The 26,819-nt window shown below is 37.8% G+C and overlaps 12 protein-coding genes across 12 annotated transcripts; all 12 read right to left on the minus strand.

Annotated features, from left to right (window-relative positions):
* Nucleotides 1-541: 541 nt before the first annotated feature.
* Nucleotides 542-1,984, minus strand: LSM04_002740 (GTP binding domain; the record flags this gene model as incomplete). The annotated part of the gene is made up of 1 exon (XM_067334824.1): nucleotides 542-1,984. One exon carries the CDS (start codon nucleotides 1,982-1,984, stop codon nucleotides 542-544), a length of 1,443 nt encoding a protein of 480 aa, XP_067189180.1.
* Nucleotides 1,985-2,311: 327 nt separating this feature from the next.
* LSM04_000192 (DEAD/DEAH box helicase domain) lies at nucleotides 2,312-5,170 on the minus strand (the record flags this gene model as incomplete). Its single annotated transcript, XM_067334825.1, has 1 exon — nucleotides 2,312-5,170. The coding sequence occupies one exon, from the start codon at nucleotides 5,168-5,170 to the stop codon at nucleotides 2,312-2,314; it is 2,859 nt and encodes a 952-aa protein (XP_067189152.1).
* Nucleotides 5,171-5,541: 371 nt separating this feature from the next.
* Nucleotides 5,542-6,300, minus strand: LSM04_004607 (Exoribonuclease; the record flags this gene model as incomplete). Its single annotated transcript, XM_067334826.1, has 1 exon — nucleotides 5,542-6,300. The coding sequence occupies one exon, from the start codon at nucleotides 6,298-6,300 to the stop codon at nucleotides 5,542-5,544; it is 759 nt and encodes a 252-aa protein (XP_067189204.1).
* A 426-nt stretch (nucleotides 6,301-6,726) lies between these two features.
* On the minus strand, nucleotides 6,727-7,977 carry LSM04_000576 (Mu homology domain; the record flags this gene model as incomplete). The annotated part of the gene is made up of 1 exon (XM_067334827.1): nucleotides 6,727-7,977. The coding sequence occupies one exon, from the start codon at nucleotides 7,975-7,977 to the stop codon at nucleotides 6,727-6,729; it is 1,251 nt and encodes a 416-aa protein (XP_067189153.1).
* Nucleotides 7,978-8,319: 342 nt separating this feature from the next.
* On the minus strand, nucleotides 8,320-8,670 carry LSM04_002875 (RNA recognition motif domain; the record flags this gene model as incomplete). The annotated part of the gene is made up of 1 exon (XM_067334828.1): nucleotides 8,320-8,670. The coding sequence occupies one exon, from the start codon at nucleotides 8,668-8,670 to the stop codon at nucleotides 8,320-8,322; it is 351 nt and encodes a 116-aa protein (XP_067189182.1).
* Nucleotides 8,671-8,976: 306 nt separating this feature from the next.
* On the minus strand, nucleotides 8,977-9,570 carry LSM04_000711 (uncharacterized protein; the record flags this gene model as incomplete). Its single annotated transcript, XM_067334829.1, has 1 exon — nucleotides 8,977-9,570. One exon carries the CDS (start codon nucleotides 9,568-9,570, stop codon nucleotides 8,977-8,979), a length of 594 nt encoding a protein of 197 aa, XP_067189155.1.
* A 629-nt stretch (nucleotides 9,571-10,199) lies between these two features.
* LSM04_008715 (Cullin) lies at nucleotides 10,200-12,323 on the minus strand (the record flags this gene model as incomplete). The annotated part of the gene is made up of 1 exon (XM_067334830.1): nucleotides 10,200-12,323. The coding sequence occupies one exon, from the start codon at nucleotides 12,321-12,323 to the stop codon at nucleotides 10,200-10,202; it is 2,124 nt and encodes a 707-aa protein (XP_067189242.1).
* A 433-nt stretch (nucleotides 12,324-12,756) lies between these two features.
* Nucleotides 12,757-13,665, minus strand: LSM04_009330 (Fibrillarin; the record flags this gene model as incomplete). The annotated part of the gene is made up of 1 exon (XM_067334831.1): nucleotides 12,757-13,665. The coding sequence occupies one exon, from the start codon at nucleotides 13,663-13,665 to the stop codon at nucleotides 12,757-12,759; it is 909 nt and encodes a 302-aa protein (XP_067189247.1).
* Nucleotides 13,666-16,753: 3,088 nt separating this feature from the next.
* On the minus strand, nucleotides 16,754-18,265 carry LSM04_003601 (Regulator of chromosome condensation; the record flags this gene model as incomplete). The annotated part of the gene is made up of 1 exon (XM_067334833.1): nucleotides 16,754-18,265. The coding sequence occupies one exon, from the start codon at nucleotides 18,263-18,265 to the stop codon at nucleotides 16,754-16,756; it is 1,512 nt and encodes a 503-aa protein (XP_067189193.1).
* Nucleotides 18,266-18,586: 321 nt separating this feature from the next.
* LSM04_007605 (Mur ligase) lies at nucleotides 18,587-20,029 on the minus strand (the record flags this gene model as incomplete). Its single annotated transcript, XM_067334834.1, has 1 exon — nucleotides 18,587-20,029. One exon carries the CDS (start codon nucleotides 20,027-20,029, stop codon nucleotides 18,587-18,589), a length of 1,443 nt encoding a protein of 480 aa, XP_067189230.1.
* A 595-nt stretch (nucleotides 20,030-20,624) lies between these two features.
* Nucleotides 20,625-24,032, minus strand: LSM04_009530 (VRR-NUC domain; the record flags this gene model as incomplete). The annotated part of the gene is made up of 1 exon (XM_067334835.1): nucleotides 20,625-24,032. One exon carries the CDS (start codon nucleotides 24,030-24,032, stop codon nucleotides 20,625-20,627), a length of 3,408 nt encoding a protein of 1,135 aa, XP_067189249.1.
* A 1,248-nt stretch (nucleotides 24,033-25,280) lies between these two features.
* LSM04_007807 (UDP-glucose/GDP-mannose dehydrogenase) lies at nucleotides 25,281-26,798 on the minus strand (the record flags this gene model as incomplete). Its single annotated transcript, XM_067334836.1, has 1 exon — nucleotides 25,281-26,798. The coding sequence occupies one exon, from the start codon at nucleotides 26,796-26,798 to the stop codon at nucleotides 25,281-25,283; it is 1,518 nt and encodes a 505-aa protein (XP_067189233.1).
* Nucleotides 26,799-26,819: the final 21 nt, after the last annotated feature.

Consider the following 26,819-nt stretch of genomic DNA (forward strand, 5'->3'; position numbering starts at 1 on the left):
TTTTTAATTTCTGTGTTATCCTTGTTTTGCAGATATCCTCTGCTTCACCCAGGTGTTTTTTTTTTTTTTTTTGCTTCACGCCTTCTTTATGACTTCGCTATTGTAACTCTACCCGTTCTCCCTTTGTTCGTGTAAAGCGAGATGCCCATGATGTTTCAATTAAAGGGGAATAAAAAAAAAGAAAAAGAAAAGGAAGAAAAAAAAAACGGAATATATATCACATCTATCCTTCTGCGAAGCACAGATAATGTAGACAGATACCAATACAGCGAGAGTACGAAAAAAGAAAAAGACACTACAGGTATTGAATGAATTGACATATATGTGATAACAGGATTCCCTCTCAGAGGCAACCAAATCAAGAATTAAACCAGGAGAAACAACAGCAAAGAAGAAAAAAAAAAGAAGGAAATCAACGACATCACACACTCAATACCAACAACGACAAGAACAACAATAGCAACAAGAAGAAGAATGGCAACTAATAAGGGAGAATAAGAGAATAACAATAATAAATCTCTTAAAGCCGTATATTTATATATCACTTCCACTTTTCACCACCCACCTTCTCCCCATTTCGCCGTGTGAGTGACCAGTACTTTCCCTTCATTGTCAAATCACGATAATCGTGCAGTCTTCCACGGGCGGTGGCTTGCTGATAGCCATCAAAGTCATCACCCAATCCACTACAGCCAAATGGACCGAGTTGCTGATCCACGAGTGAGAGACCGCCCTCATTATTATTATTACTATCATTATCATTATTATTGTTTGTGAATCTCTCTGCGGGCGCAAACACACCTGCATGCTTCGCGCGAAATGTCTTCTCGAGTGCAAAAGCCTCTGTGCGCTGCTGTGCCCGCCGCACCTCCGCCTGTCGATGTTTCTTGCGAAACACTTCTTCACACATGAAATTCAGTGCGGGTGTGAGTGCGGCCTGCGGGTGTGAACTGCCGAGTGCAATGCCGAGGGCGGCGGAGATGGGGAACACCGGGAGACACACACGCCTTTCTAGTTCCTTCAGTTTATCTGTTAATAATACCCCCTTCTCATCTCTGTGGACATCCATCTTGTTGGCGAATATCATCGCCGCCCTGCTGCTTAGACCTGGAAGGTAATATTCCAACTCTTTTTGTAATGTTTCCACGACTTCCCATGGTTCAGGCATTCTTGTCGCATCGGAAGGGGTGTAGGATGTACTCATATCTACAACATAAGCCAAGGATTGTGTACGTTCAACATGACGGAGAAATTGATGACCCAAACCTCGATTTTCGTATGCGCCTTCAATTATTCCAGGCAAATCTGCCACACGGCATGTATTACCATAGAGATCATGAATCATACCCACATAAGGACGCATAGTAGTAAAAACATAGGGGGCAATCATGGGTTTACTTGTACTAATGGCAGAAAGCAAAGATGATTTACCAGCGTTTGGATATCCTATTAATCCGATATCAGCAATGGTTTTTAATTCAAATTGAACTAACATTGTATTCCCTGGTAATCCACGTGTTGATTCTGTAGGGGAATGATGCCATTTATTTGCAAAAGCCGCATTACCTTTTCCACCCTGACCTCCCTCAAGTAATAACAATTCCACACCATCCTCATCCACATCATATACAACTTCATTAGTGTCCACATCTACTACCTCTGTGCCTACAGGAACTTCCAACACTAAATCCTTTCCTCTTTTACCATGTGCCGTACGTGCATAACCCACACTACCAGCGGAGGCACTAATCTGATTACCCATAGCCTTAATATGTGATAAATCCGTAAACTTCCTATTACATCGCAGCATTACACTACCGCCATTTCCACCATTTCCACCACCAGGACCGGCGAACTCATTTCCATGCTCATGTGACATCACACTCGCTCCATCGCCACCAGCCCCACTAGAGAGAAGCACCTTCACAGCATCAACAAAGGGGTGATTTCGTTTGCTAAGGAAACACGTACAACCCCGCAGCATCCCCCAATTTAACTTTTTAAATAGTATTTATTATTATTTTATTATGTTATTATTTAGAATAAATTCGAAATAAAACAAGAAGAAAAATAGGGAAAAAAGAAAACATTGCGTAAAGGACACAGAAAGAAAAGAAGAAAAATTATTTTTTTTTTTTTTTTTTTGCAAAAGATACAGTAATATTTATAAGCTAGTAGGTACAATATGATTTAATAAGAAAAAAAAATTTATTTTTTTTTTTTTTTATACGACTCAAATTGTCTTTAAAAACAAACACAAAGGATGAAACACCGTTTTCTACAGTAAAAGAAAACCCTGGTCAGTCCTTATTTACAGGTAAAGCGAGGATGCAAAGACAATGTCTCTCTTAATCAGTTGAATACCCTTGAGGAACTTATCATGTAACTCAATACTTCCAATAGCAGGAGAACGTGCGGCTCCAGCCATCTGCCGCAGCTGTTCTTCAAGACGTCGCATCATTCGCACAATATCTCCCTCATATGCATCTGTTTTTGTCAGAATTTCTGCGAAACTAGCCCCTTTTGCCCACAAGTATGTAACTTCCATTAATGAAGGCATGGTTTTTTCAACACTTGTACCCTCTTGTTTAATGCCGCTTTCAAGACTTACGGTTGCTATACGATTCACAATTTCATTTAATTCTTTCAATGGTTGTTGAAACTCTTCTGGTAGTGAGAAATTATCTGGAGTACGGTGTTGATTTACCAAGCAAGACATAAGTGCGACAATCATTTCAGTTTCCATTGAATTTAGTACGCCCTTAAAAAGGAGTTCTGTAAGAAGAAGTTCATTCTCATCTGTTGTAGTAATTTCACACGCCACTCGTGCTTTCCGTAAAATGATATTATCCTTGTCAATATAATCCATTCGCCGAAGTACACGCATCATTTGTTTTAATTCTTCAGAGAAAATAGCCCTCGTCACTTGATTTAATTCTTCTCTAACATCATTTAACTCTTTTTCTAAGGCGTCACGTTTTTTAAAGGTTTTAAAGGACTCTTCCAATTCCTTTGTAGGGTTTTGAACCAATTCATTCCCTTTTAACTGTGCCTCTAGTCTCTCTATCTGTGTTTCCAGTTTTGCATATTTGGGGTCATTCACCCCCATTTCCTCACTTGTAAGCAGTGGAACTTCATCCCCGTACTGTCGGTGAAGTTTCGCAAGTGTTTGTACCATTTGCGCCCGCCCAGATTCCGTATCTGGATCTGCAGGAAGATTTACTCGAAAACGGGCCACTTTGTCAATATCTGCAAAATCAAATGTCACTGTATATAAATCAGCCTCACTTGTGGTGTACGCCGTAACATGACAGGGGACCAGTAATGTGGGTTGTGATGGATCGGCTTTACGGCAAATAACAGAGACTTCCACAGAATGGGCAGAAGGGTCTTGGTTATTAGCATCGGATGCTTTAGCATGAAAGGCTCTACAAATACCCCAATTAAAATCTACACCATCGGCGGCACGTCGAATACGCAAAAGTCGACCGGCGTGTGTAAATTTTTTAAGATAAACAGGTTGTTTCAAAAAACATTCTTGCTCCTTTCGTCGCTTTGCGAGAAGTTCTTCACAGAGAGTGTACTGGCGAAATACCTCCTCATGTTCCACATGAATAGACGCAATTTCTTTCTTTAATTCCTCTTCTCGCTTCTCCAGTGCTGGTCGATTGCGTAATCGCTGGAATTGTGCAAAACTGCGTCGCATCATAAACTCTGGATCAACATCCTCCACGCGTAGAAGATTGAGTACCATGTTGTATGTAAGGTGAAAACTACTGTTAAGTACATCTGCGCCACCACCGGTGAGTTGTTTGAGAGTCTCCGGCTCCACTGCTTCATCCACCATCGCAATAACAACACCTACACGATCCAATCCACGACGTCCAGCTCGTCCTGACATTTGAATATATTCTCCACCTGTTAAATAGCGATTAGTTTCACCATCAAACTTCTTTACGGAAGTGAATACAACCGTTCTCGCTGGCATGTTAAGTCCCATTGAAAAGGTTTCAGTTGAAAAAAGAACCTTTACAAGACCTGCTTGAAAGAGAATTTCTACCACTTCTTTTAATATGGGTAAAAGTCCCGAATGGTGAATACCAACACCACGTTTTAATAATGGAAGTAAATGTTCAATGGCTGGGAGTTTTCTATCTTCCTCAGCCAGGCACTCCATTGCGTTATTAAAGACCTCTGTAACAAGTGCATCTTCCTCTGTATTGTTAAAATTAAGTTTGGAAAGTGCCAACGCGTTACGCTCACATTCCGCTTTGGCAAATGAAAAGACAATAATAGGATACATATTATGATCCATTGCGAGTTTAATAATTTCCATAATAGGTTGTGGTCCTTTCCTTGTTGATTTTTGTTTTCCCCTTGTGAGTGCCCCACCACCACTCTTTCCCGCCTCTGCATTCCCTCCTGCCCCTTCCTCCGATGTTCCTCCATTCACCGCGCCCATGGAAGACATGGCCCGTCTAAAGTTATCCTCACGGAATTTACTCTTCTCGTCTACGATGAGGAAAATACCATCGGCCCCACTTGGATAAAGATAGTGTTGTAGTGGAACAGGGCGGTAATCGGTGTGGATAACATGGACTTTGGTGCCAGGATGAATACTTTCCACCCAATCGGCAAATTCCCGTGCGTTTGGAATCGTCGCAGAGAGAAATACGTATTGACATCCTTCAGGAAGTAAACTAATCGTCTCTTCCCACACCACACCACGTGATTTATCTCGCATATAGTGTACCTCATCAAAGACCACACAACCCACTTCACGGAGCATCTCAGTTCCTCTATATAACATACTGCGTAGAATCTCTGTTGTCATTACAAGACAATCGGAATCCGCCTTAATGGTGGTATCCCCTGTCATGAGACCAACAGAGTCAAACTTCTCAGAAAACTCTCTGAATTTCTGATTACTGAGAGCCTTAATAGGAGAAGTGTAAATGACACGTTTCTTCTCCCGTAATGCCTTGGCAATAGCGTAGAGCGCCACTGTTGTCTTACCAGCAGAAGTATGGGCGGAAACAAGAACACTGTCGCCATCCTCAAGGGCATCGATACTTTCCTTTTGAAAAGTGTCCAATTCATACGGGAACGTTATGGCTGGAGCCGTCTCACGGCGCGGACGCTTTGCGCTTGGCTCATCAGTGCCCATCATCTTTCACTTTTCTTCTTTTTCTTTTTCTGTTCCTCTTCTTATTTGGTGTGTTCCCTCCCTTTATTACTTGAAAAGAAGAAAAGAAATAACAGATATATATATATATATATGGAGAAAAGAGAACGAAAAAGAGGAAGGAAACAAGAAAAAAGAAAAAAAGAGTTAAATAATATTTCTTAGAGTTGAAAACAAAAAAAACACATAGACTCACTCCCATACACACACAGAAACACATATTACAGTTATCTAGACACAAACTTACACAGATATATGGATATATAGATATGCAGAGAAAGAGACGCCTATCTGCATTCCACCAACATCATCATAATAATAATAATAATGTATATGTATATGTATGAGTGTAAACGTTACTCGTTGTTAACTAACTTACCTTGCAGCTTGAGAATTCTTGCTGCGTGTTCCTCCAAAGGAGTTCGAAGTGAAGTTGCAAAAACCCCTTGAGCAGATTTCTGCGCCATTGTTACAAGTCGAATAATAGTATCTGGTGTAACACGACTGTTAGATTCCATCCATACAATGCTGGAAGTATCATGTCCCTTCACAGCAATGCATAAGGATGTGCATTGCGAACGAAGCTCCTCCGTTGTGAGATCGACAACATCAACACCATCAATTGACCCTACAGTTTGGGCGTAGACAATATCCCGCATAGCAACACTTGCATCTACTAAAGCCAAACAAGCTGCGTTAATACAAGCAGCCTTATCACTCCCATCCTGTCGTAAAACCTCAACACAAATATGAATCTGTGAATTAGGATACTGCGAAAGTAAAACCACCGATCGGGCTACTTCCACCACAGCTGCACTTATTTCTTCTGCCATCCTTGACTTTCGCTGCGGATCACGTCTTTGTTCTCCCGCAAATGCGGCAACAGCCACCTCACATGTAATGATGGTTTCATCGTATTTACTCTCCATCTTATTTGTCACCTCGCGGGGTCCATAGACTGTGGCGCAGACATACGAGAGTCCAGTTGTTACGGTGCAGCAGCCATCGCAGCCCAATACTTTTCCAAACTCCAACGTTATTCGCCGCGACTCATGCGGCCGACGACCGTCCAGTCGAAGTCCGGCAGGATTGATGTACTCTTTATTCGCCGTCATACTTCCCACTCACCACACACACACACTTTACCGTCTGGACTTACTGAGAAGGGTAAGAGAAAATATATTGGGGACAAGGAAAAAAGCAAAGAAAATAATAATAATAATAATAATAATAATAATAATAATAATAATAACCAATGTAGAAGAAAGGATAATTCCTATTATATAAGAAAAAAAAGATATGGATCAAGTAGAAGAGAGGGGGATTCATATACCCACCCCAGAAAAAGTTAATAAATGGCAAGCATAGAGTTGATAACGGACGCACATTTTCTCTGTTAAAATAAAAACAGTACATATATACGTGAAATATATAGTAGTAGTAGTAGTAGTAGTAGTAGTAGTAGTAGTAGTAGTAATTGTTCCGTTCTTGTTTTTCCATCGTTCACTGCTTACTCCCACTCTCACTCTATCACTCTAATACTACATTCGCCACTCATATTGAGCAGTTGTCGTTGCGTAACGAATCCACTTAGAGGGTGTATATCGAAGCTGTGGCTCCTCCACTCGCAGTTCCTTCACGTGAAACCCACTAAGGGCATGCGAAGGTACAGTGAAACTAACCTTGATGGGCGGCCGCGACCATATCTTCTCCGCTGTGGGAAGTGTAGGCGGAAGCAGTACAATCTCGGCAACCAACAACATCTCCGCGTCCTTCTCTGAGACGGTCGATACATTCCAAATAATGGCATGTTGAACTCCGTCAAACTTTACACTCCCTTTTCCCACATTCACATTCACACTTGCTGTGTTGTGTGGGCATGGAACGCGAATCTCCACATCGTTACAACGCATCTTATCAGGTATTTCACACTTCACCCCAAATTCAATTTCCGTGCGTGTCTTTGATACTTCCTTTACTCGGACGTGCAGAATCTTTAATGGGGGTTGCGTATTTAAACTAGCGCGATACCGCATAAGTGAAAAGACTCCATCTACTGGAACAAAATTCATGACTCGTTCTGTACTAGGTTGAACACATGGATGAAAAAAGGCATCTTCTACGGGACCTCCATCACCCAAAATAAGCTGACATTCGGGCATACCAGAAAGAAAATTTTTAACCGTTACACGACCTGTTACACTATTTTCTAAAACTTCTCCAGTTTGTGATACTAAGACATTTAATTCTTCAATCACATCAACAAATAATTCATTCGCACGGTACCAAAGACCCTCTCTTCGCCAAGGCATTTTTCCTGTTATTCTGCTTGTCACTTGACCAGATTCTTGTGGTTTTTTAATCAAACCTACATCAACTCCCTTATCATCAATAAACAATTTTAATAATCCAAAATCTGTAGTCTGTGGATATCCATAATCCATGGTTTCATCAATAATCTCTTGTAATGCGATGAAGTTATCTCTTAGAGTCTCTTCGTTAATATTTTCAAAGTATGCATAACAAATATCCAGAAGATGTAATGCATACTGAAGACAAATAAAGCAGTTAACATTTCCATCAGATACAAATACCAGATATAAATCTTGAAATCCCACGTGTACATAGCAAAAATCACCTATAATATTAATTGGACTACGATCTACCATCTTGGTAGAAATAAGTTGATTACGGAATTCTTCAGCAAGTCTTCGAACGCTGTAACCACCACGAAAACTCCGTGAGAGTACCAGATCCCCTCTAGAGTCCAGAAACATTACAACGCCTATCATTGTACTAGGGAAACAAAAAAGAAGTGCCACGAAGCGAATAAAAGGAAAAAAAAAGCATGAGAATGAGGGTGAAAAAAAAAAGATTATGCTCCTACAACAGTAATGATTATGAAAATAATAATAATAATAATAATAATAATAATAATAATAATAATAATAATAATAATAATAATAATAATAATAATAATAATAATAATAATAAGCACTAGTAATAATACTAGTAGAAACGGTATAGTTTCACTTCACTCATCATATACGGACAAACAAACAAACAAACAAACACACACACACACACATAAACATTTTTCGTCTGGGTTATCGTGGTCAGTGCTCAAAATTTATTTAACCTTCACCTTCAGCTACAGAATCACCCGTTATATTCCGCTTATATTCCGCCCTCATCTCCCGTCTCCTCTTTCTTCTCTCCAGTGCTTTACGGTCTCTTACTTCGTCATATACAGAGACTCTCAGGAATCTATCTTTATCAACTTTAAAGTCATTCAATGCCTCGAGGGCAGCAGATGCTGATTCACACAATTCATATACAACAATGGCACAACCTTTTGTACAGCTATCACTCCCTATACGGAGCTGTTGAATTGCACCATAACTTCCAAACACCTTGTAGAGCTCTTCTCCAGAACAAAGTTTTGTAGGAATTCCGGTTACTAGAAGAATACGTTCATCCGACATTGACCTAGATAACCCTAAAAAAAATTATTATTAGGCAAAGAATAATAATAATAATAATAATAATAATAATAATAATAATAATAATAATAATAATAATAATAATAATAATAATAATAATAATAAAAGGATAAAAACGGAAGAAGAAATATGAGTATAACAAAATATACGGATTCTAAACAGTTTTTACAATCAATAATCAATAGTATGATAAACTGAGTTGGAATTCTTTTCTCTTTTACACTACTGAATGGGTGGGATTCATAGAGCCGTTTAAAAAAAAAGGAAAGGAATGATTCCTTTCGCTTTCTATGATAACAATTCTCCAACACTAGCTACGGAGGTAACGGTAGTTTTGGAAGATTTTCCACCCACAAGTACAACGTCAGGAAGAACATCGCTCAAAAAAGAAGCTAATGGTTCGTCGTGCAAGATTACCAAGACTGGTTTAATTTGTCGAGAAAATGCTTCATAGCCTTTTCCTGTTTCACAGAAAAGAATTTGGTGTCGTACTAGTCTATTGATATCTGCCACCATTAAAAGAATTTTTTTCTTCTCCTCTACATTTTTAATTTGACACATCAAATAAACATCCATATGGGTGGCAAGTGTTTCGAGGGCTCTTTTCCCATCATCCCTCCATTCACCATTCTCAGTAAGAACCTCCCAGGAAATACACACACCGTTGCCCTTTAGGTCATTATGAATTCTACTCCATACCGAGGATGAAATTATTTTTGTGCTCTGAGAACCTTCTCGTCTTCGTGGTGGTCCTTGATGTCTTTTGCGTTTTTTAAGAAAAATATAAAATGAAACCGCTCCAATTGCAAAAGTGACTATCACCCAGAGATTTGGAGTAGATATTTCCCTCAATAGAGCCCCAAGAAATGGATCCCGAGTCATTTGATGTATGTATATATAAATACACAAATTGAAGAAGTAAGAAAAAACACTACATCGTTTGATACAAGGTAAAAAAAAAAAACGAAAGAAAGAGAGGATTCAAACAAACACAAAAAAACATTATAACAAGAATAGTTATGATAAAAGAAAAAAGAAAAACACAAATAATGTTAACAATTTCTTTTCCTTTTTTTTTCTCAGCTTGCGATACGAATGATCGAGTCTTGCTGACTTTTACATCTTTTATGGGTTTAACTATTAGGAATATTTTTACTTGGTTTCATTCCTAACAGCGTGTCAATAGTAAGTTTCTGAAAGGCCCAACCAACCCAACCCTCTCCGCCCCGAGCGGGAGGCGGGTTAAAAGGGCTTCTCAGCACTTCCTTTTCGTCAATTTTTAGGATTCTTTAATAAATAAATATCTGGGACAATTTCAATTTATTGTTTGTATTTTTATATGATATGGGGTTACTAGTAGTAGAGTTAAAATGCACTGTTTTCTCTTGTTCCTTCTTTTCTCTTTCATAGGTGAAGAAAGGCGAAGGTTATTCTTTTTTACAACATACACATATAACTAAGAAAAAAATGTAGTCAAATCTGTCACTAATAGGCAAAATAATTTTTATATACTAGCTCTCATAAACGTATGTATCAGGACGACTTCCTCGTGATATAAACCCTTTACTCATAAGGGTTTCCAAATTTTTTTTAATATCAGCTATACTTGGCACGCATCCTTTCGCATGCAGGGACTCCAAGACACGATCGCATAATTCAGAATGCTCAATAATCTTGTTTTTCTTCATTATCTGAACCAAAACTGCTTGAATTTTCGACGAATATGAGCTCTCTAAGGATTCATGATGAATTCGTTCTTCTGTATTATCCTCTATGGCTTTACTTCCACTTGTTGATCGTATTCGAAGTTTAGTTTTAGGATTTGTAAAACTTTGATTAAAAATATACGTTGGAGATCCGTTGATAAATTCAACAGTAATTAATCCCATACTACAAAGGGATTCCAATTGAGGTAAAACATCACCTTCAAGTAGTTTTGTAGTACAACAAATCTGTTGAATAGTTAGATACTCCTCTCTTTCACGATTTTGAAAGCAAAGAATAGTATTAACAAATGCTGTTGGTGCGGCAAGTTCATATTTTTTCCCATGATTTAATGTAAAAAAAACTGTTCCAAGATTTGTATGAAATAACAGTTTTCTGGCATTATAATGCGGAAGGTAATATGCCTGAAACAAATTCATACAATATTGCATACTTTCTGGTAGATCTATTGACAAATTTGTATACTCTGGCCAAACACCAGAAGTAATTACAAAAACATTAAAATCTAAAGGTAATTCTCTCGTTTTAGAAACATGAGAAAGAAAACCTTTATTAATTTCATCTCGTAATTTTCCATCATTCATCATAATTTCAAGGTGATTTACAACTGAGTCTCCACATTCATTCCGAAGTTTATCAATTAAAAAAATCTCATCTGTAAAAGAATATTCTGGTTTAGAATTCATTAATCTTGCTGCCAAAAGTAATTTGAAAACATATTCAAAAGTATCTCTTGATCTAAGAAGTCGAAATAAACCAAAAGTGTCAGATGCAATTTTTTCTAAAGTTTCTTTAGGAGGTCGTGATTTAACTTTTGCGTCATAATAATAAGCAAGTTTTTCAGCAAAATCACAACTATCATTAACAATTTCTGTAATAGCTTGAATAACAGGTGATTTATCACCTTTTGGAATTCCAGAAAGATTTTCAAGTAATCCTTGTAATTTTTCTTTTAAATTTAAAATTTTTTCTACTGCAACTACAGGAATTTGATGATCCTTCTCATTTAATAATTCAGCTCCCATTTTTCGTGCAGTAATAATTATCATATTAAAACATGCTTCTGTTTCATTTACCTTTTCAAGCGCCATTACTAAACGTCCCAAAGATTTAATATCCATATCTCTTATCATTATAGTACCACCACCGGAAGGACCGTAAAGTAATTTAGCTGTATTTTCTTTTATTAATAATAATCCAAGATTTTGTTCAACTCTGTGACCTGTTTCTTCACCTACCAAAGCAGAAACATCTGATTTAGTTTTTTCAATAACATCAAGTGCCCAAATAAGATACTGATTTGTATCCATTTTATTAAGCATCTCGTTCATTTTGATCCTATACTCTTCTTGTAAAACGGTAATAAGAGGATCTTCAATATATGGCTCATAAAGTGTATCTCTGTAATGATCAGAAAGTTTCATACTTATTTCTCTTAGTGTCATTTGAGTATTCGTATCAGAAGAAAGACTTTTTCGGACACATTGTACTAAAACTTCAGAAAGTTTTTGATTTTTTAATACAAATGTAGAGAAAAGATTTTCTCCCATTTGTTGAATAGTTTGTCCATTCCTTTTATAGTTGTTATTAAGGTATAACAACGCTCTGCTAATGGTTGAAACTGATATACTAAAATCGTTCCATTCACCATTAAGATTTTGTAGAAAAGTTTCTTCAGTACAACTCAGTAATCGATCACGAATATTTTCCACTTTAATAGAAAGAATACGCAGTACTTGATCAAATAAAGGAGCACTGCATTTTTCTTGGCAGAGATGAAAAACAGAATGATGAACCTGTTGAAATGAATAGCTAGACCTCTTGTTGTTTAGAATAGAATTAATTACCTCGCTAATAATATCATACTTTTCCCTAAGTGATGCATCTGAAAATAATATTGGTGAACCCATAGAAATAACTACCCCTTCTTGTGAACTCTTTACCTTTTTATTGTCTTTATTTAATAAGAAATCACCCACACCAACAACACGAACATAAAAAAAAAACAAAGAAAACAAAGAAAACCCAAACAAGGAGAAAAAAAAATAAACAAAACAAGATAGGTAAACCACAAAAAAAAACTTCAAAGAGGAAAAAAACAAATGAATAGGCACAGTATATGCTTTATCGAGTGCATCAGTTTGTATGTTCCTTTGATTTGAAGGTGATTTATTTTTCTTTTTTTTTTATTACTTTACTTTAACTCTTCCTTCAAGAATTGCTTCTGATAACCGTATTCTTTTTTTTTTCTCTTTTTTTTCTCGTCTCAGTATTTTCCTTTTTCTTTTTTTTTCTTTTTCTTCAGGCTTGTAAATATGATTCCGAGTTAATTTAGAACGTTTATTATTGTGTTGCCTTCTTCACAGAGCGATATACTCCAACCACAACGGCGTGATCTCTTTCAAATGGCTCCAATGAAGCCTGCTCTAACGGCTTTAGGCGATCTTTTTTTAGTTTATTAAGTTCCGATGCGATGACAACAGGAGCTTCCAATGTTGAATCAATACAGTTTGCTTTAATCGAAATCACATAATGACCTCCATTTTTTAAAAATGCTTGAGCATTTAGAGCCAAAATACGTGCTTGATCTGGTTGGGCAACATCCATAAAAATGCAATCAACCATAGGTACAAGCATACGGTATTTCATGGGGTAACGAGCATCTTCAATAATTGGAACAATATTAGGTCTTCTTTTAGACATATCAACAAGATCACGACCACTTCGGTTAGAAAACTCTACCGCATATACCATACCTTCAGGTCCAACAAGATCGCTTACGTGACTTACAGTTGTACCACTTGCTCCTCCCAGGTAAAGAACTTTAGATCCAGGTTGCATGTGAATACTTCCCACACCTGCATAAATTGCGGCTGCAAGTTTAGAACGATACGGGTTCCATAGGCGATATTCTTTCTTTTCATCTCCTCCTTTAAGTGCCCCTAGTTCAATTCTCTTTTCACCATATACAGATATTCCAGGAACCATGTTAAGTGTGCAAAGTGAATCTGCCTTTCCCTTGGAAATAAAAACTCCAGGATGAAGCATATGTGGTTCTACAACCACCTTTGCTCCTGCACCACCTCCACGACCTCCTCCTCGTCCCCCTCGGCCACCACCTCCACGTCCAAATCCACCTCCTCTTCCTCCTCCTCCTCCGCGGCCTCGTCCAGCTGGTGCACCACCTCTGCCTCCACCACCACCTCGAAATCCGCCACGACCACCTCCTCCACGCCCAAATCCTCCACGCATGGTACTAATTCTCTATTATGATTGTCTTTATTTATTTATTTATTTATTTATTTAATATTCCAAGAACAAAAAAAGAGAGAAAGAAAAAGGGTTTTTTTTTTTTTCCTTAATGCACAGATATGAAGAAAATTCAATGATTAATAATAAAAAGAAAAACAAATAAAAAATTATATTATTACAAAGTAATATTAATAGTTAAATCACCTGAATATAGGTTTTCTTCTTTGACGTTTAAATAATAATACTAAACAAAAAGAAAAACAAACAAATAAGGAAAACGAACCATAAAATACTCAGTCTAAAATATAAAAACAAAAGTAACAACGAAAAAAAAAAATAAATAAATAAATAAATAAATAAGGAAAATAAACACATTGGTAAATAATTAAAAAAAAAAGGAACGCCCTTATTTGCTTTTATGTTTTCATTTCCATTTTAATAACTCAAGAAAATTAAAAAGAAAAGAACCAAAAAGGGTAAAGAGATCTTTAAAAAAAACAGAAAAAAAAGACTCAATTAATGTTGTAGAATCAAAACAGTTATTTTTCCTCACATACATACATCACATCCACCCCACCAAAAAAAAAAGAACAAAAAGAAAAAACAACATTGTCAAATTGACTAGGGTATAAAATAAATTGTATTGTGTCAGTTAGAATACATTCTCTTTTTTTTTATGTTTCTTTTGCACAGACTGAAACGGCAAAAGAAAACTCAAAATAACGAACTACAAACCCGCTTTGGAGGAGAATGGAAACGCAAGAACACCACAACAACGAAATTAAAAAAGAAAATATTCCCACAACCACCGAACACAAGAATGACAACATCAAATAGGAAAATAATCGAGCAACCATAGTGGGGAAGGAAACCCCGGTGTCATCCAGCGCCTCCGTCGCCACAGCGGGGGAGGAAGGGAGAAAAAAAGAACCGCCACCCCCGCCAGGAAGGAACCCGCGCCAACGCCGTAGCCTCAAATAGATTTCCTCCTTTATTTTGGTTTCTTTCGCCCCGATGGCGGCCCGCGGAAGAAAACCGAAGGAAACACGAGAAGAGACCCCAGCAAAGAAAACGACGCCTGGCGGCGGGGTCGCGGCAGACGAAAAAATGAAGAACCCCGTCCTTTTTTGGGAGGTGCATCGAGGGATGCTCCCTCCGTTAGAAACCCGCCGGGGATCGGGCCCAAGAAACAAACCTTGGAAATCACAAAAAGGAGCGGCGGGGAGGGAACCCCCACCATGAGAAGAGAAATACGAACAAAAAAAAATAGGTCAAAAAGAATAAAACATTCTTTAAAAAAAAAAAGAACAATATTTCCCAGTGCCTTTTTTGGTTTTCTTTTCTTTTTGGTTTTATTATTATTATTGTGGGAATTTGAGGGGAGAAAATTAAAAAACATAATAGAAAATATTATTTTTTTCTACGCCCACCCCTGCTTTCCTGGCGGTTTGCATAATTCATTGCCTTGCTCTCCCGGATGAATTGTTAAACGAAAAATGGCAGAACTGACGAAATGGAAAAAGTGTTGAGAACTCCTTTTTGGCCCGTCTCCCACTCGGGGCGGTGTATAAGGGTTGGGGCTGGAGCAGGCTTTCCGAAAACACACGGCAAGACGGCCTGTAAAGATGAAAGGAAATAGAATTTTAGAATATCATGAAACCATTCGATATATATATATTTCTTTTTTTGCTAGCTTTTTTTCTTTTTTTTGGTTTCCCCAAATTCTGTTTCTATGGGTGGAAAAAAAAAAAAAAAAATAGCAACCCCCGAAAGCGAAAAGGAAGGCCACTGGGGGGATCGAACCCCCGACCTCCGTCTTACTAGGACGGCGCTCTGCCATTGAGCTAAGCGGCCATGCCAACACTTCACACGACATCATTATCATTATCACCAGTAATATTTTTACTATAAGCTACCTCATTAAAAATATTTTAAAAAAATATATATATTTATTTTATTTTCTTCTATTAAACGGCATTCAAGGCGCAGTTGGTCTAGTGGTAGAATTCTCGCCTGCCACGCGGGAGGCCCGGGTTCGATTCCCGGACTGCGCATGTGTTTTCATCGTCATCGATGGTCGTTTTATCCCCGCATGTTTTTTCATTATGTTTGGATTCGTATATCTAAAACTATATGACGAAATTTTTTTATTTTATGGGTTTCATGATATCCTAAAATTCTATTTCCTTTCATCTTTACAGGCCGTCTTGCCGTGTGTTTTCGGAAAGCCTGCTCCAGCCCCAACCCTTATACACCGCCCCGAGTGGGAGACGGGCCAAAAAGGAGTTCTCAACACTTTTTCCATTTCGTCAGTTCTGCCATTTTTCGTTTAACAATTCATCCGGGAGAGCAAGGCAATGAATTATGCAAACCGCCAGGAAAGCAGGGGTGGGCGTAGAAAAAAATAATATTTTCTATTATGTTTTTTAATTTTCTCCCCTCAAATTCCCACAATAATAATAATAAAACCAAAAAGAAAAAAGGTGATTATCCCGCCCATGGTGGGTGTCAAATTTTCCCCGAAGGAGTACCGGATATAGTATTTGCACTTGTGAACATTCACCGAAGGATCTTGCGTTCACACCTCCCTGCGCAAAGCTTATTCGCCAAAAGATTTAATCTTCAGATAAAATAACTTAAAATATTTTACAAAATAATATTATATTTTATTTGTTTTAGAAAATAAGTGAGCGAGCCCTCCGCCGGATCGCCGCATCGGTGTTTTTGTTTTTTTGTTCTTGTCGTATAAATTTCAAATATTACCAGGTTCGATTACTATAATATAATCTTTTTTTTTCCCCTTCCCCAAACGCCGGCAAACCGGCGAAAAAGATGGAAAAAAAGAAAAAGAAACAAAGAGAAAGAGAAACAAAGAGAAACGTTCGGGGAAACGGAAAAACAAAGGCAAAAAAAAAAAAAAAAAAAAAAAAAAAAACAAAAAAAAAAAACACATACCCACATAAAGGCGGGGAAAGAAAAAGAGAGGCGACAGGAGAAATACCTAGAAATACATACATTCGTCTATACATGCGCAGTTGCGCGTTCCAATACTCCCGCCTTTGTATTTATTTTCCCTCCCTTTTTTTTTTTAAATGGCAATCAAAAGCCTTTCTGAAAGAAAAAGGGAATGAACTTCAGGAAGAGTGTACTCAGAAGAATCGTCATCAACGTTGTGATCATAAAGTAGTTTTTCGGTAAAAACAGCAGGTACTAACGGTGATTGATCCCCATTTTTATTAACCAAATAAACATTCTTTGCTTCTCCTTCTACAAATAAAAGTGTTTCTTTTTCGCTGAAAGTTTCAGGAATGAGTATAAAGACCGCATGGTTTGTACAGAAAACGAAAATTGAAGCGATAACTTCATCAAGGGAGTCCCCATTATTTGATAATAAAGGAAAACTACTAACAAGAGAAAGGGCAACCCTTTTAGACCATTGCATTTTTCGAAAAAATGTAGCTTCCTCTTTACGACCCATCCAACGACCTAATGGACCATAACTATCCATTCTCTTACGCAGAATTTCACCACTCCCTCCAACGCCTTCACAAGGGGATCGAGATAATGGAAGACCACAAGAAAACCATTCCATAGTACTTGCAAGAGCAACACTTCTATTAGGAGAACTCCAAATAGATACAATAAAAGGTTCATCAGAATCTAACTCTGGAGTTAACCGTTCTACACGTAAAGGAAAATACATACTTTCTGCACTTCCCCAAGCAGCTCTTAAACCTTTAAGTGTAGAAGCATCTAGTTTCTTTTTTTTATTTTTTTCAGTTGATCCATCAGAAAAACTAACAGCCGTTGGTGTAGTCATAGAATGTGTAGAACCAAATCCAAGTTGTCCAGATGTATTATCACCAAAAGCGAATAATTTTCCAGTTTGAAGAAGAACGAAAGAATGTTTTCCTGCCGCTACAATTTGTTTAATAGGCAATCCAAATAAAAGATGAATAGACTTGAATGATGGTTGTAACAATGGACGTTGTCTTCCACCCAATTGTCCTTCTAAACCAAGACCACAAGCATAAACACAATTTCGCTGACCTGTTAAAAGCAAAGTATGAAAGGCACCACAAGCCACAGCAATAACAGGTACACAAATGCGTTTTCCCTCTACAACATCACCTTCTTCATTACCTCCTTTACCAATACCAAATCCGTTGATCTTTCGTGGAGGAGATAATTTTGGTAATCCATCATCATCATCATCATTATCATCATTGCTATTAATAGATTTCTCTGAAGAGTAACTCACCCATACTGTTCCATCACCTAATTGTCCATACTTATTACCGTATCCAAAAGAAAAGACTGTTCCATCATCCTTACAGAAAACAATATGTTCATCACCAGAAGCCACATCACGAACAAGGCCATCACCACTTTCTATTATAATTCCATGTTTTTTTTCAAACTCAGGTGCTAACAACAGCAACCGTCCGGAACGAAACAATGCGACACCATAGTATTTTGCACAATACACCACTTTTACGAGACTGTCGCCTTCTGAGATATAAGTATCAAGAACCGCTGTCGTCTTTTCACATAGAAATGTCGCATTCAGTGGTACATCAGGCGCCACATAGGACCCCATTTTATCACTTTTCTTTACACCCAATAGAAAGAAACAAGAGAAGAAGAAAAAAAGAGGAATCAATAGAGATATGTCAAAGGAACAAAATCAAAAAAAAAAAAACAAGGTCATTATATGTTTATGATGCTTTTTATTTATTCTTATTTGTTGTATATTTCATTTTCAAGTGATGGAACGATAAAAAAAAAAGAAAAGTAAAAAAAAAAGATGGGAGGGGAATGACAGAGGAATTGAGTTGCAAGAGATAATAAACCCACATTGTATTTCCAAAGAACAAGCATTTCCATCTATTTTTTTTTTTTTTGTTTTCTCTATTATTCTCTAATCACAGGATGAGGTTTGTTCCTGCGCGATAATCAAATTCGTTATGTCTGCAACTAGAAAAAAAGAACCCGTAACAAATATCTCTAGAGGTTTTGATGTATTTTCTGAATCACTTAGAGGAGTATTACATACATCGATAAGTTCCTGAATCGAAGCAAAAGATGCTGTACAAGATATACAAGGCACTTCACGATATAATTCCCTCCAACATTCAGTAGTAGATGCAACCTCTTTTTCTGCCCTTTCTTCTGCAGTTAATAGAGCAGTGGCTTTAGTTCTTCTAGGATTAAATATATGAGCCATGATTACCTTACAGAATCCATTAACGTATGGCATAAATCCCTTTAAAACACGATGGGGATCTCGAGAGGTATAGAAAACAAGTACCCTTCGTGGATTAGGATCACCAGAAACTGTACAACTCTCTTCCATAAACCAACGGGTAGCCGTGTTTAGACTTTCACAAGTATGCGCCCCATCCAAGTAGATAGTAACATTTGATTCACCCCCAAGTGGTACTACTTGAGAACGACCTGCAAAAGTCATTGTTTTTAGCACATTACGTTCCACTTCATTTAATGGTAAAGTAGGGAGGATCCCTGCAACACGTCTGGCTGCCAGTAAAGCCAATTTGGAGTCTTCGATAGCATGACTACCTCCAATAGCAAGAGGAGGCCAATTTCGTATGGGTAATGTATATTCATCTACGATAACTACAGGAGCTCCCACGTTATGTCCATATTTTTCAAGTATTTTTAGTGCTGAGGGATTATCTTTTTGTGGTGTGGTGTAACAAATAACACCAGGTTTCATAATGCCAGCCTTCTCAAGTGCTATTTCATCTATCGTGTTACCCAAAATCTCTGTGTGATCCAGACCAAGCGCCGTTATCACGCATACTTCCGGTGTAATAGTATTGGTTGCATCAATACGTCCACCCATACCAACTTCCATTACGGCGACATCAACAGCTTCCTCTACAAAGATATACAAGGAGAGTACAAACATAAATCGAAAAAAGTTAGAACGTTGAGCAATATCACGAGAGAGTTGGCTCTCAGAATTCATGAGTTCGATATAGCGATCTCGCATTTCAAAAAAGTACCTAGCAAATAAATCCTTAGATAAAAGACTATTGTTCACCATAATACGTTCTCGAACATCCACAATATGGGGTGATGTAAAGAGTCCAACTTTTAACCCATACGATTGTAATAAGGCAGAAGTGTATGCTGAAGTAGTTCCCTTTCCTTTTGTTCCTGATACGTGAACAAATCGAAGTTTCTCAATATGACCTCGCATATTAAGACGATCAAGTAAAAGCATCGTTGACTCAAGGTTATTTGGACAAGGATTTGGTTTACCAGTTGTTAAGATATTTATAGCACGCAAGACATCAGCAAATGTTCGTCCCAGACCAGCCTTAGACAAGGCGTTCATGACTGATCACTCAGTTCCTGTGAATACCAATGATGAGAAGTAATCAACCAAGAAAGAAAAAAGGCCGAAATTCCAAACACTCTTGTAAAATCAAAGAGTAAAAAAAAAAGAATAAAAAGGAAATGAAGGAGAGGGAAAAAAGCAGTGATCGCGTAATAATTATCTTTCTATTATTATTACTACTACTACTACTAGTAGCAGTAGTAAAAATAATAAAAAACAAATGGCATGTCGTATTCATTACACTGCAACCCAAATTTTTTTTTACCACACAGATCGAGCCCAAATATCAATGGAACTCCTTGCACTACTCCTTCGTTCCTCAACCCACATCCAAAAGGAAGGGAGAACCAGAAAAAAGGATAACAATGAAAATAATAAAAATAAAAATAAAAATAAAAATAATAATAATAAAAATAAAAATAATAATAATAATAATAATAATAATAATAATAATAATAATAATAATAATAATAATAATAATAATAATAATAATAATAATAATAATAATAATAATAATAATAATAATAAAAGACCAACAACAAGGATAAACCTCACCCTCTTTTAATCTCTGTACTTACTGATAATAACTTTATCATGAAGAGAAGTGGCTTTTCACCACGGGTTTAAGTGGTTCAACATCTAACAAGATAACATCATCCGCAGTTTCCAGGGGAACCTGACTAACACTACGTCTACCTTTGTTTTCCCTTCCTTCATTAATGTCTACGACACGTGCCACTGAAACATCAAATCCGCATCGACACAATGTATCAATTACCTCAATCTGTTTGGCGCTCAGTGTATCATTCGGGCTCTTAACCTCCACTAACTTGAAATTTGTCTCACCAAACAGTGATGGGGTTTCACGCCATAAAACCAAATCTGGAAAACCAGAGAAACGTATACTATAACCCGCTTCTGCTGGGGATAAATAGATAGAGCGTAGAAGGGCACATAACGGGCCTTGTGGTACAGACTGTAATAGACTCAAGAGAGGGAAATCCCCAATATCCTCCCGATACCCCACAAAGGAAGAGGGAAAAAAGGAAAAAGATGACCGCCCCTTCATTTCTTCTTCGTATTTTTGTTGTTGATAATAATTCTCATCCTTCTGCGGCGTTAACTGACCAGGTAATACTGCCCCTTCATCATCATCAGCACTACTTCCCAACAAACTCACTTCCTCTTCCTCATCATCTTCATGTTGAAATGATCCACTAGAACTATTTACTGTATTATCTTTATCTATGCGACTTGCAGGGACTACTACTACTACTACTGCTGCTGGTGGTGGTGGTGGTTCACTCCTCCCACATCGACAACGCTGCTTAACGTACTCAATAAGTGTGTCTCGAGGACATTGTTCAAAGAACTTTAATCGCTCTTCTATAATTTTTTGACGTCGCCAAATAAAACTAATCGGCGTACTGCGGTCAAGTGGTTCATCCTGCATTTGAGATAGCCAAATGAACTGCGGTGATACAGACATCTCCATGACGTTATCCCGCTTATTTTCCTCCGTATCAGGATTAAAAAAATATGCATCCTGAAAGAGGAGACGTGCTAAACACTCAATCCAGCGTCCCTCACAATGAATTCCAATCCAATTATCATTTTCACTCTCCTTTTCTTGTTGACACTGAGAGTGCCTTGTAGCGCCGAACCAACGGAGGACATATTCCTCTACATGACAGGAGTCCCATGAATGACGTGGATTATTCCAAAGTGTATGATGTACCGGATCTCGTGAAGCATGTATTGTGATTTCCTTCGCCTCCAGTAGATTTTTAGTAAAACTCATATGGGAAGAAGGAAACGGAGTCCAACGACGCAGAGATTTATGCAGATTCGCTAACACGGCTTCAATAGCAATACGATCCGAACGTCGACAAAAGTGTATCCTATGATATTCCCCAATAGCATTAAATAACGCCAGATTTTTATGATGTGATGATTTATCACTTGTTGTTCGCATAGGTGGAAAGAGTGCACGTAGGAGACGGGCACGACGTTGCATAGAAACAGGAAGATCTTCAATTTTTTCCACGTTAAAATAACGTTTTGCAGATTCCTGTTCTTGCCAGACCTTCTGTTTCGCTATAAGAAGTTCTAATGCTTCTTTTTTATTTCCCAAATGAAGAAGATTTTGAGAAATTCGGTGCCACCACTCTCCACGTTTCTGAAAACGATAGTAAAAAGGAAACGTCACCGAACCACAGGGTGATGTTATAGAGTGAACAGGTTCATCTAATAAGCGCCAGAGCCATTTATTAGCCAAATCCCATTTTTTGTTATATTGCAATATATCTATTAAGAGTTCTGCGCAAGCAAACCAAGCGTATTTAGGAAGAAAAGGAAGAAGATGTTCATACATCAATCCACCTTGTTGAAGTATATTTTCCAAAGTAGGAACACCATTATCCAGTTTCTCATTCCCAAAAGAGACGTCTTTGAGAGGATTCCTTTTCCCTGATATTACTCTTCCTCGATTTGTAATATCATTCGGCAATTGCATATTCTTCTTCTTCTGCTGGTGCTGCTGCTTCTGATCCTTATGATCTTGTAATCCTGCTTCTTTTTCTTTTTCTTCTTTTTGTTGTTGGTGTAACTGAAGGATCCCAGCTTCTATACTATCATGCAACGTCATCACAAAACTCATATCCCAACGTCTCCATATCCTCCCCTCATTAGCGTGCAGTAACTTGTGGTGTACACGCAAAGCCTCCAAGTAACTATTAAAGACTTCAGAAGAGGCGAATAAAAATAAAGCGATGGATGGAAATAAAGCAGAGAATTGTTCGGGATTTACACTTCGTACCCACCATGGCGGTGCGGGTGCGTGTACGCTAACCACTTCTCTTCGCCGTGAGAGTAATTTAGGTGCTAGGAATAAGAGGGACATAGAAGGTGGATACACCAGCGGGAAGGAATAATAATAATAATACATTGATGAAACGACACCACTACCAATAATACCACAAGGAGAATTCATAATATGAAGCATCTCGCAAAATTTCCACACACTGGATTTAAATTGCTGGTTAACTTTACAGAGAGGACCAATGAGAGTATCCCAGGCCTCAGTAAATGTGGTTTCATGGCATTTCATTAAGAGAATACGATCAATGAGGTCCTCCTTTCGCGATGGAAGTGCAGAGGAAGTTCGTCCTATTGAAGTAGAAGTTCTACAAGCTACAGGTGAATCATCCATTTCTAGAACTTTATTATTATCATTATCATTATTATTATTATCATTATTCTTCTCAACTTCTTCCTCATTTCTTAAATCATTTATGGAGTGCGATTGTGGCTTGCGTCTCGGCAATTGGTGTAATTGGGCGAGTTGTCGCAGTTCACTCACCCGCGCCGTTCGCAGGATCTCTCTAGTCGTTTCATTAGGTGATGAGAGAGACTTGGCCACATATTTGCCATTGAAAATCCTCAGCAGCACTTCACCATCCTCTCGTACCTCCTTTTCTTCTTCTCCAATACTACTATTAATATTAATATTATTATTATTATTATTATTATTATTATTATTATTATTATTATTATTATTATTATTATTATTATTATTATTATTATTAATATTAATATTATTATTATTATTATTATTATTATTATTATTATTATTATTGGTAGTAGTAGTAGTAGTAGTGGAAGAAGAAAAATGTCTTGTTAGCCGGGAGAGTGCTGGTCTAACGTGCATGTACTCTGCATACTTTTCTTCTACTTGCCGCACTCGTATCCACGTAGACGTTCGCAAAGAAAGACGTAATAACAATTCCAACTCTTCTGCATATCCAGCCGCGGCGAACATTCCAGCGTTTGCGCTTCCTGGTATCATTAAGAGTCTACGCCATGCGAGTAGATCTGTAATATGCACGACATTACTGTAGTATCGCAGAACATACCACATAGCCACATGGAAGGCTTCCACCAATGGCGTTGGAGTCATTTCCCACAGCATGGACTCTACAGAACCCTCTTCTTTCATCATTTGTAATTTACGTTATTACCAAATGAGGCATATATATATATATATATATATATATATATTAGTTATAGATACAGATATAAACTGTACGCCTAAATGAGATGAACAGAATAACCTCTTGAACACCTATCCCTCCGTCAATCCACTTCTATATAGAGAGAGAAACAGTACCAGCCACTTGAAAGAAAGAAAGGAAAAGAAAAACAGGGAAAGAAGTGATTTATAAATAGATATCAGATCTATCATTTATCACAAGAAAAAAAAAACGTCAAACAACAAATAGCACAGAGAAAGAGTATTATCAAAGACTCCGCACATCTTCAGTAATGAAACGTTTGTTATCTGTCAAAAGAGAAGGGTTTGGAAATAACTTTGACCCGCCATCCGCACGAAAAGGAAGGGGTGGGATGAGCTTTCAGAACCTATACTTTAAAGCTAGGTCTGTAACACATAAAAGCATAAGAACAAAAAAAAAAAGAATGCTGTATTATATTACACCGTATAGACATATAGATAAAAGAAAAATCTTATATGTATTTACCGTTTATTTTCAACGTCAAACCGTTCATTTCGCAAGCTCCTAGGAAAAACTTAGATCCTCCCAAGGTGCTCACTCGGTAAATCTCATTGCACAAGACACGCACACACACATACAAAGAAAAAAAAAAGAATCCAAAAGAAATGAAAGATTTTTCCACACCGTCGACCCATCACATTATATGGCTTTTGTTCTCTGAGCACTTATACTTTACGAAATTCCTAAAAAAAAAGAAAAGAAAACAACAACAAACGCACACATGCGCACAAAAAAAAACAAAGACAGAACAAAAACACAAAAACAGTTCCCTGTTATATACAGAAGATATATATGTAGGTCCCCGATATTGTTTAATCAACTCTCTATTTTTTTTTTTTTGTTTGGGGCATACCACACAGAAATAATAACAACAATATTAATCCACCCATTTACCAGCTCACGTAGAAAAAAATTGTAAAAATTTGCGCCACCCAAACCCCATCATCAAATATGAAACCCAGTTAATAATCTTATTTGAGTCTTTCTTTCAAGGCAATTTTTATTTCTTTATTGACGGTTTATTTAAAGGGTATTTTTCATTTTTTTTAGTTTGTTTTTCAGTATCCCATACATTTTTTCCCCCTGATACTTTTTTTTTCTTTATTATTATAATTTTTATTATTTTTCGTTTATTTGTTTTTGTTGTTCATTATCTTTGTTTTTCTTTTTTTTTTTCACCTACCCCCAAAAAGAAAGTCATCGGTTCCTGCTGACGGGGGCTTACCAATAGAGCATACCTCAAACCCAATCTTTCTCAGTTTATCGGCGTCCACCACAAGGCGACCATCAAAGACGAGTGCTGGTTTCAGCATAACTTCATAGTGTTTCGTGTAATCCATTGTGGCGAACTCATCCCACTCTGTTAAAATAACCATAGCAGTTGATTTATTAGATGCCTCCAGGGCAGTTTCCACCATTTCAATATTTTTCAGCATTGTTGCAATATCCGTACTGTTGCGTGAGACGGACTCCCTCTTATATTTACTGTACACACAACCATTTAGTAGGTGTTCCTTGTTGAAGAAGTTTTCAAGTTCCATCATCACATATTCTTTCGTTACCTTGGGATCGTAAATGCAAAGTTTAGCACCCTCCTCTAAAAGACGAGCACAAATGTAAATAGCGGCACTTTCACGAGTATCTCCTGTATCCTTCTTGAAGGCGAATCCCATAATGGATATTTTCTTTGCTCGTACAGTGTCAAAGCAGTTCTTAACAATTCTCTGGAAGAAGCGCTCCTTCTGATAGTTGTTCATCTTCACAACCTGTGCCCAATACTCCGCCGTCTCATTAAGGGAAAGCGATTGACACAAGTAAACAAGGTTAAGGAGATCCTTTTGAAAGCATGACCCGCCAAAACCAACCGATGGATTAAGAAAGTATTGGCCAATACGCTTATCAGCACTTATGGCTCGACGAACTTCGGTAATATCAGCGCCACTGAGTTCACAAAGTGGAGTAATAGAGTTAATGGAAGAAATACGTTGGGCCAGAAAGGCATTCGCAACAAGCTTTGATAACTCACTGGACCAGAGATTCGTACGAATAATAAGAGACTTGTCCACCCAGTTCTCATAAATAGCGGAAACCTTATCAATAGCTGCATCATTTTCACCACCAATGAGAACACGGTCTGGATTGAGTAGATCGTTAATAGCCGTTCCCTCTGCGAGAAACTCTGGATTGCTGACCACAGAGAAGGAAACACGTTCACTTTTCTTATATGCACTGAGAATACGGCGAATAGACACACTGCAGCGCACCGGCACGGTGGATTTCTCAACCACGACGTAGTGGCCGTCCCCAACGGTTTCACCAATGAGACGTGCACAGCTTTCAATGTACGTGAGATCCGCTGCGTACCCTTCACCCACACCCTTTTCCTTCGTTGGCGTGTTCACCGCAACAAAGATCACATCTGCGTTTTTAATGCAATTACGATCTGTGGTGAAGAACAGATTCTTGCCGCGTACTTCATAGACGATATCGGATAGTCCCGGCTCGTAAATTGGGAGTTTGGATTTCTCACCCTTAGCAGGGGCGGGGGTATTCCATGCGGCAATTCGAGGCTCAGAAATATCCATTACGTGAACGGTGATATGTGGACACTGTTTCGCAATAACCGCCATCGTTGGTCCTCCAACGTATCCAGCACCGATACAGACAATATTCATTGGCGAATTTTGTGTCATTTTCTTGTTTTTCTTTCTTTT

Source organism: Trypanosoma melophagium, assembly GCF_022059095.1.
Source record: "Trypanosoma melophagium isolate St. Kilda chromosome Unknown ctg32segment0, whole genome shotgun sequence".
In the NCBI taxonomy this organism is placed as follows: domain Eukaryota; phylum Euglenozoa; class Kinetoplastea; order Trypanosomatida; family Trypanosomatidae; genus Trypanosoma; species Trypanosoma melophagium.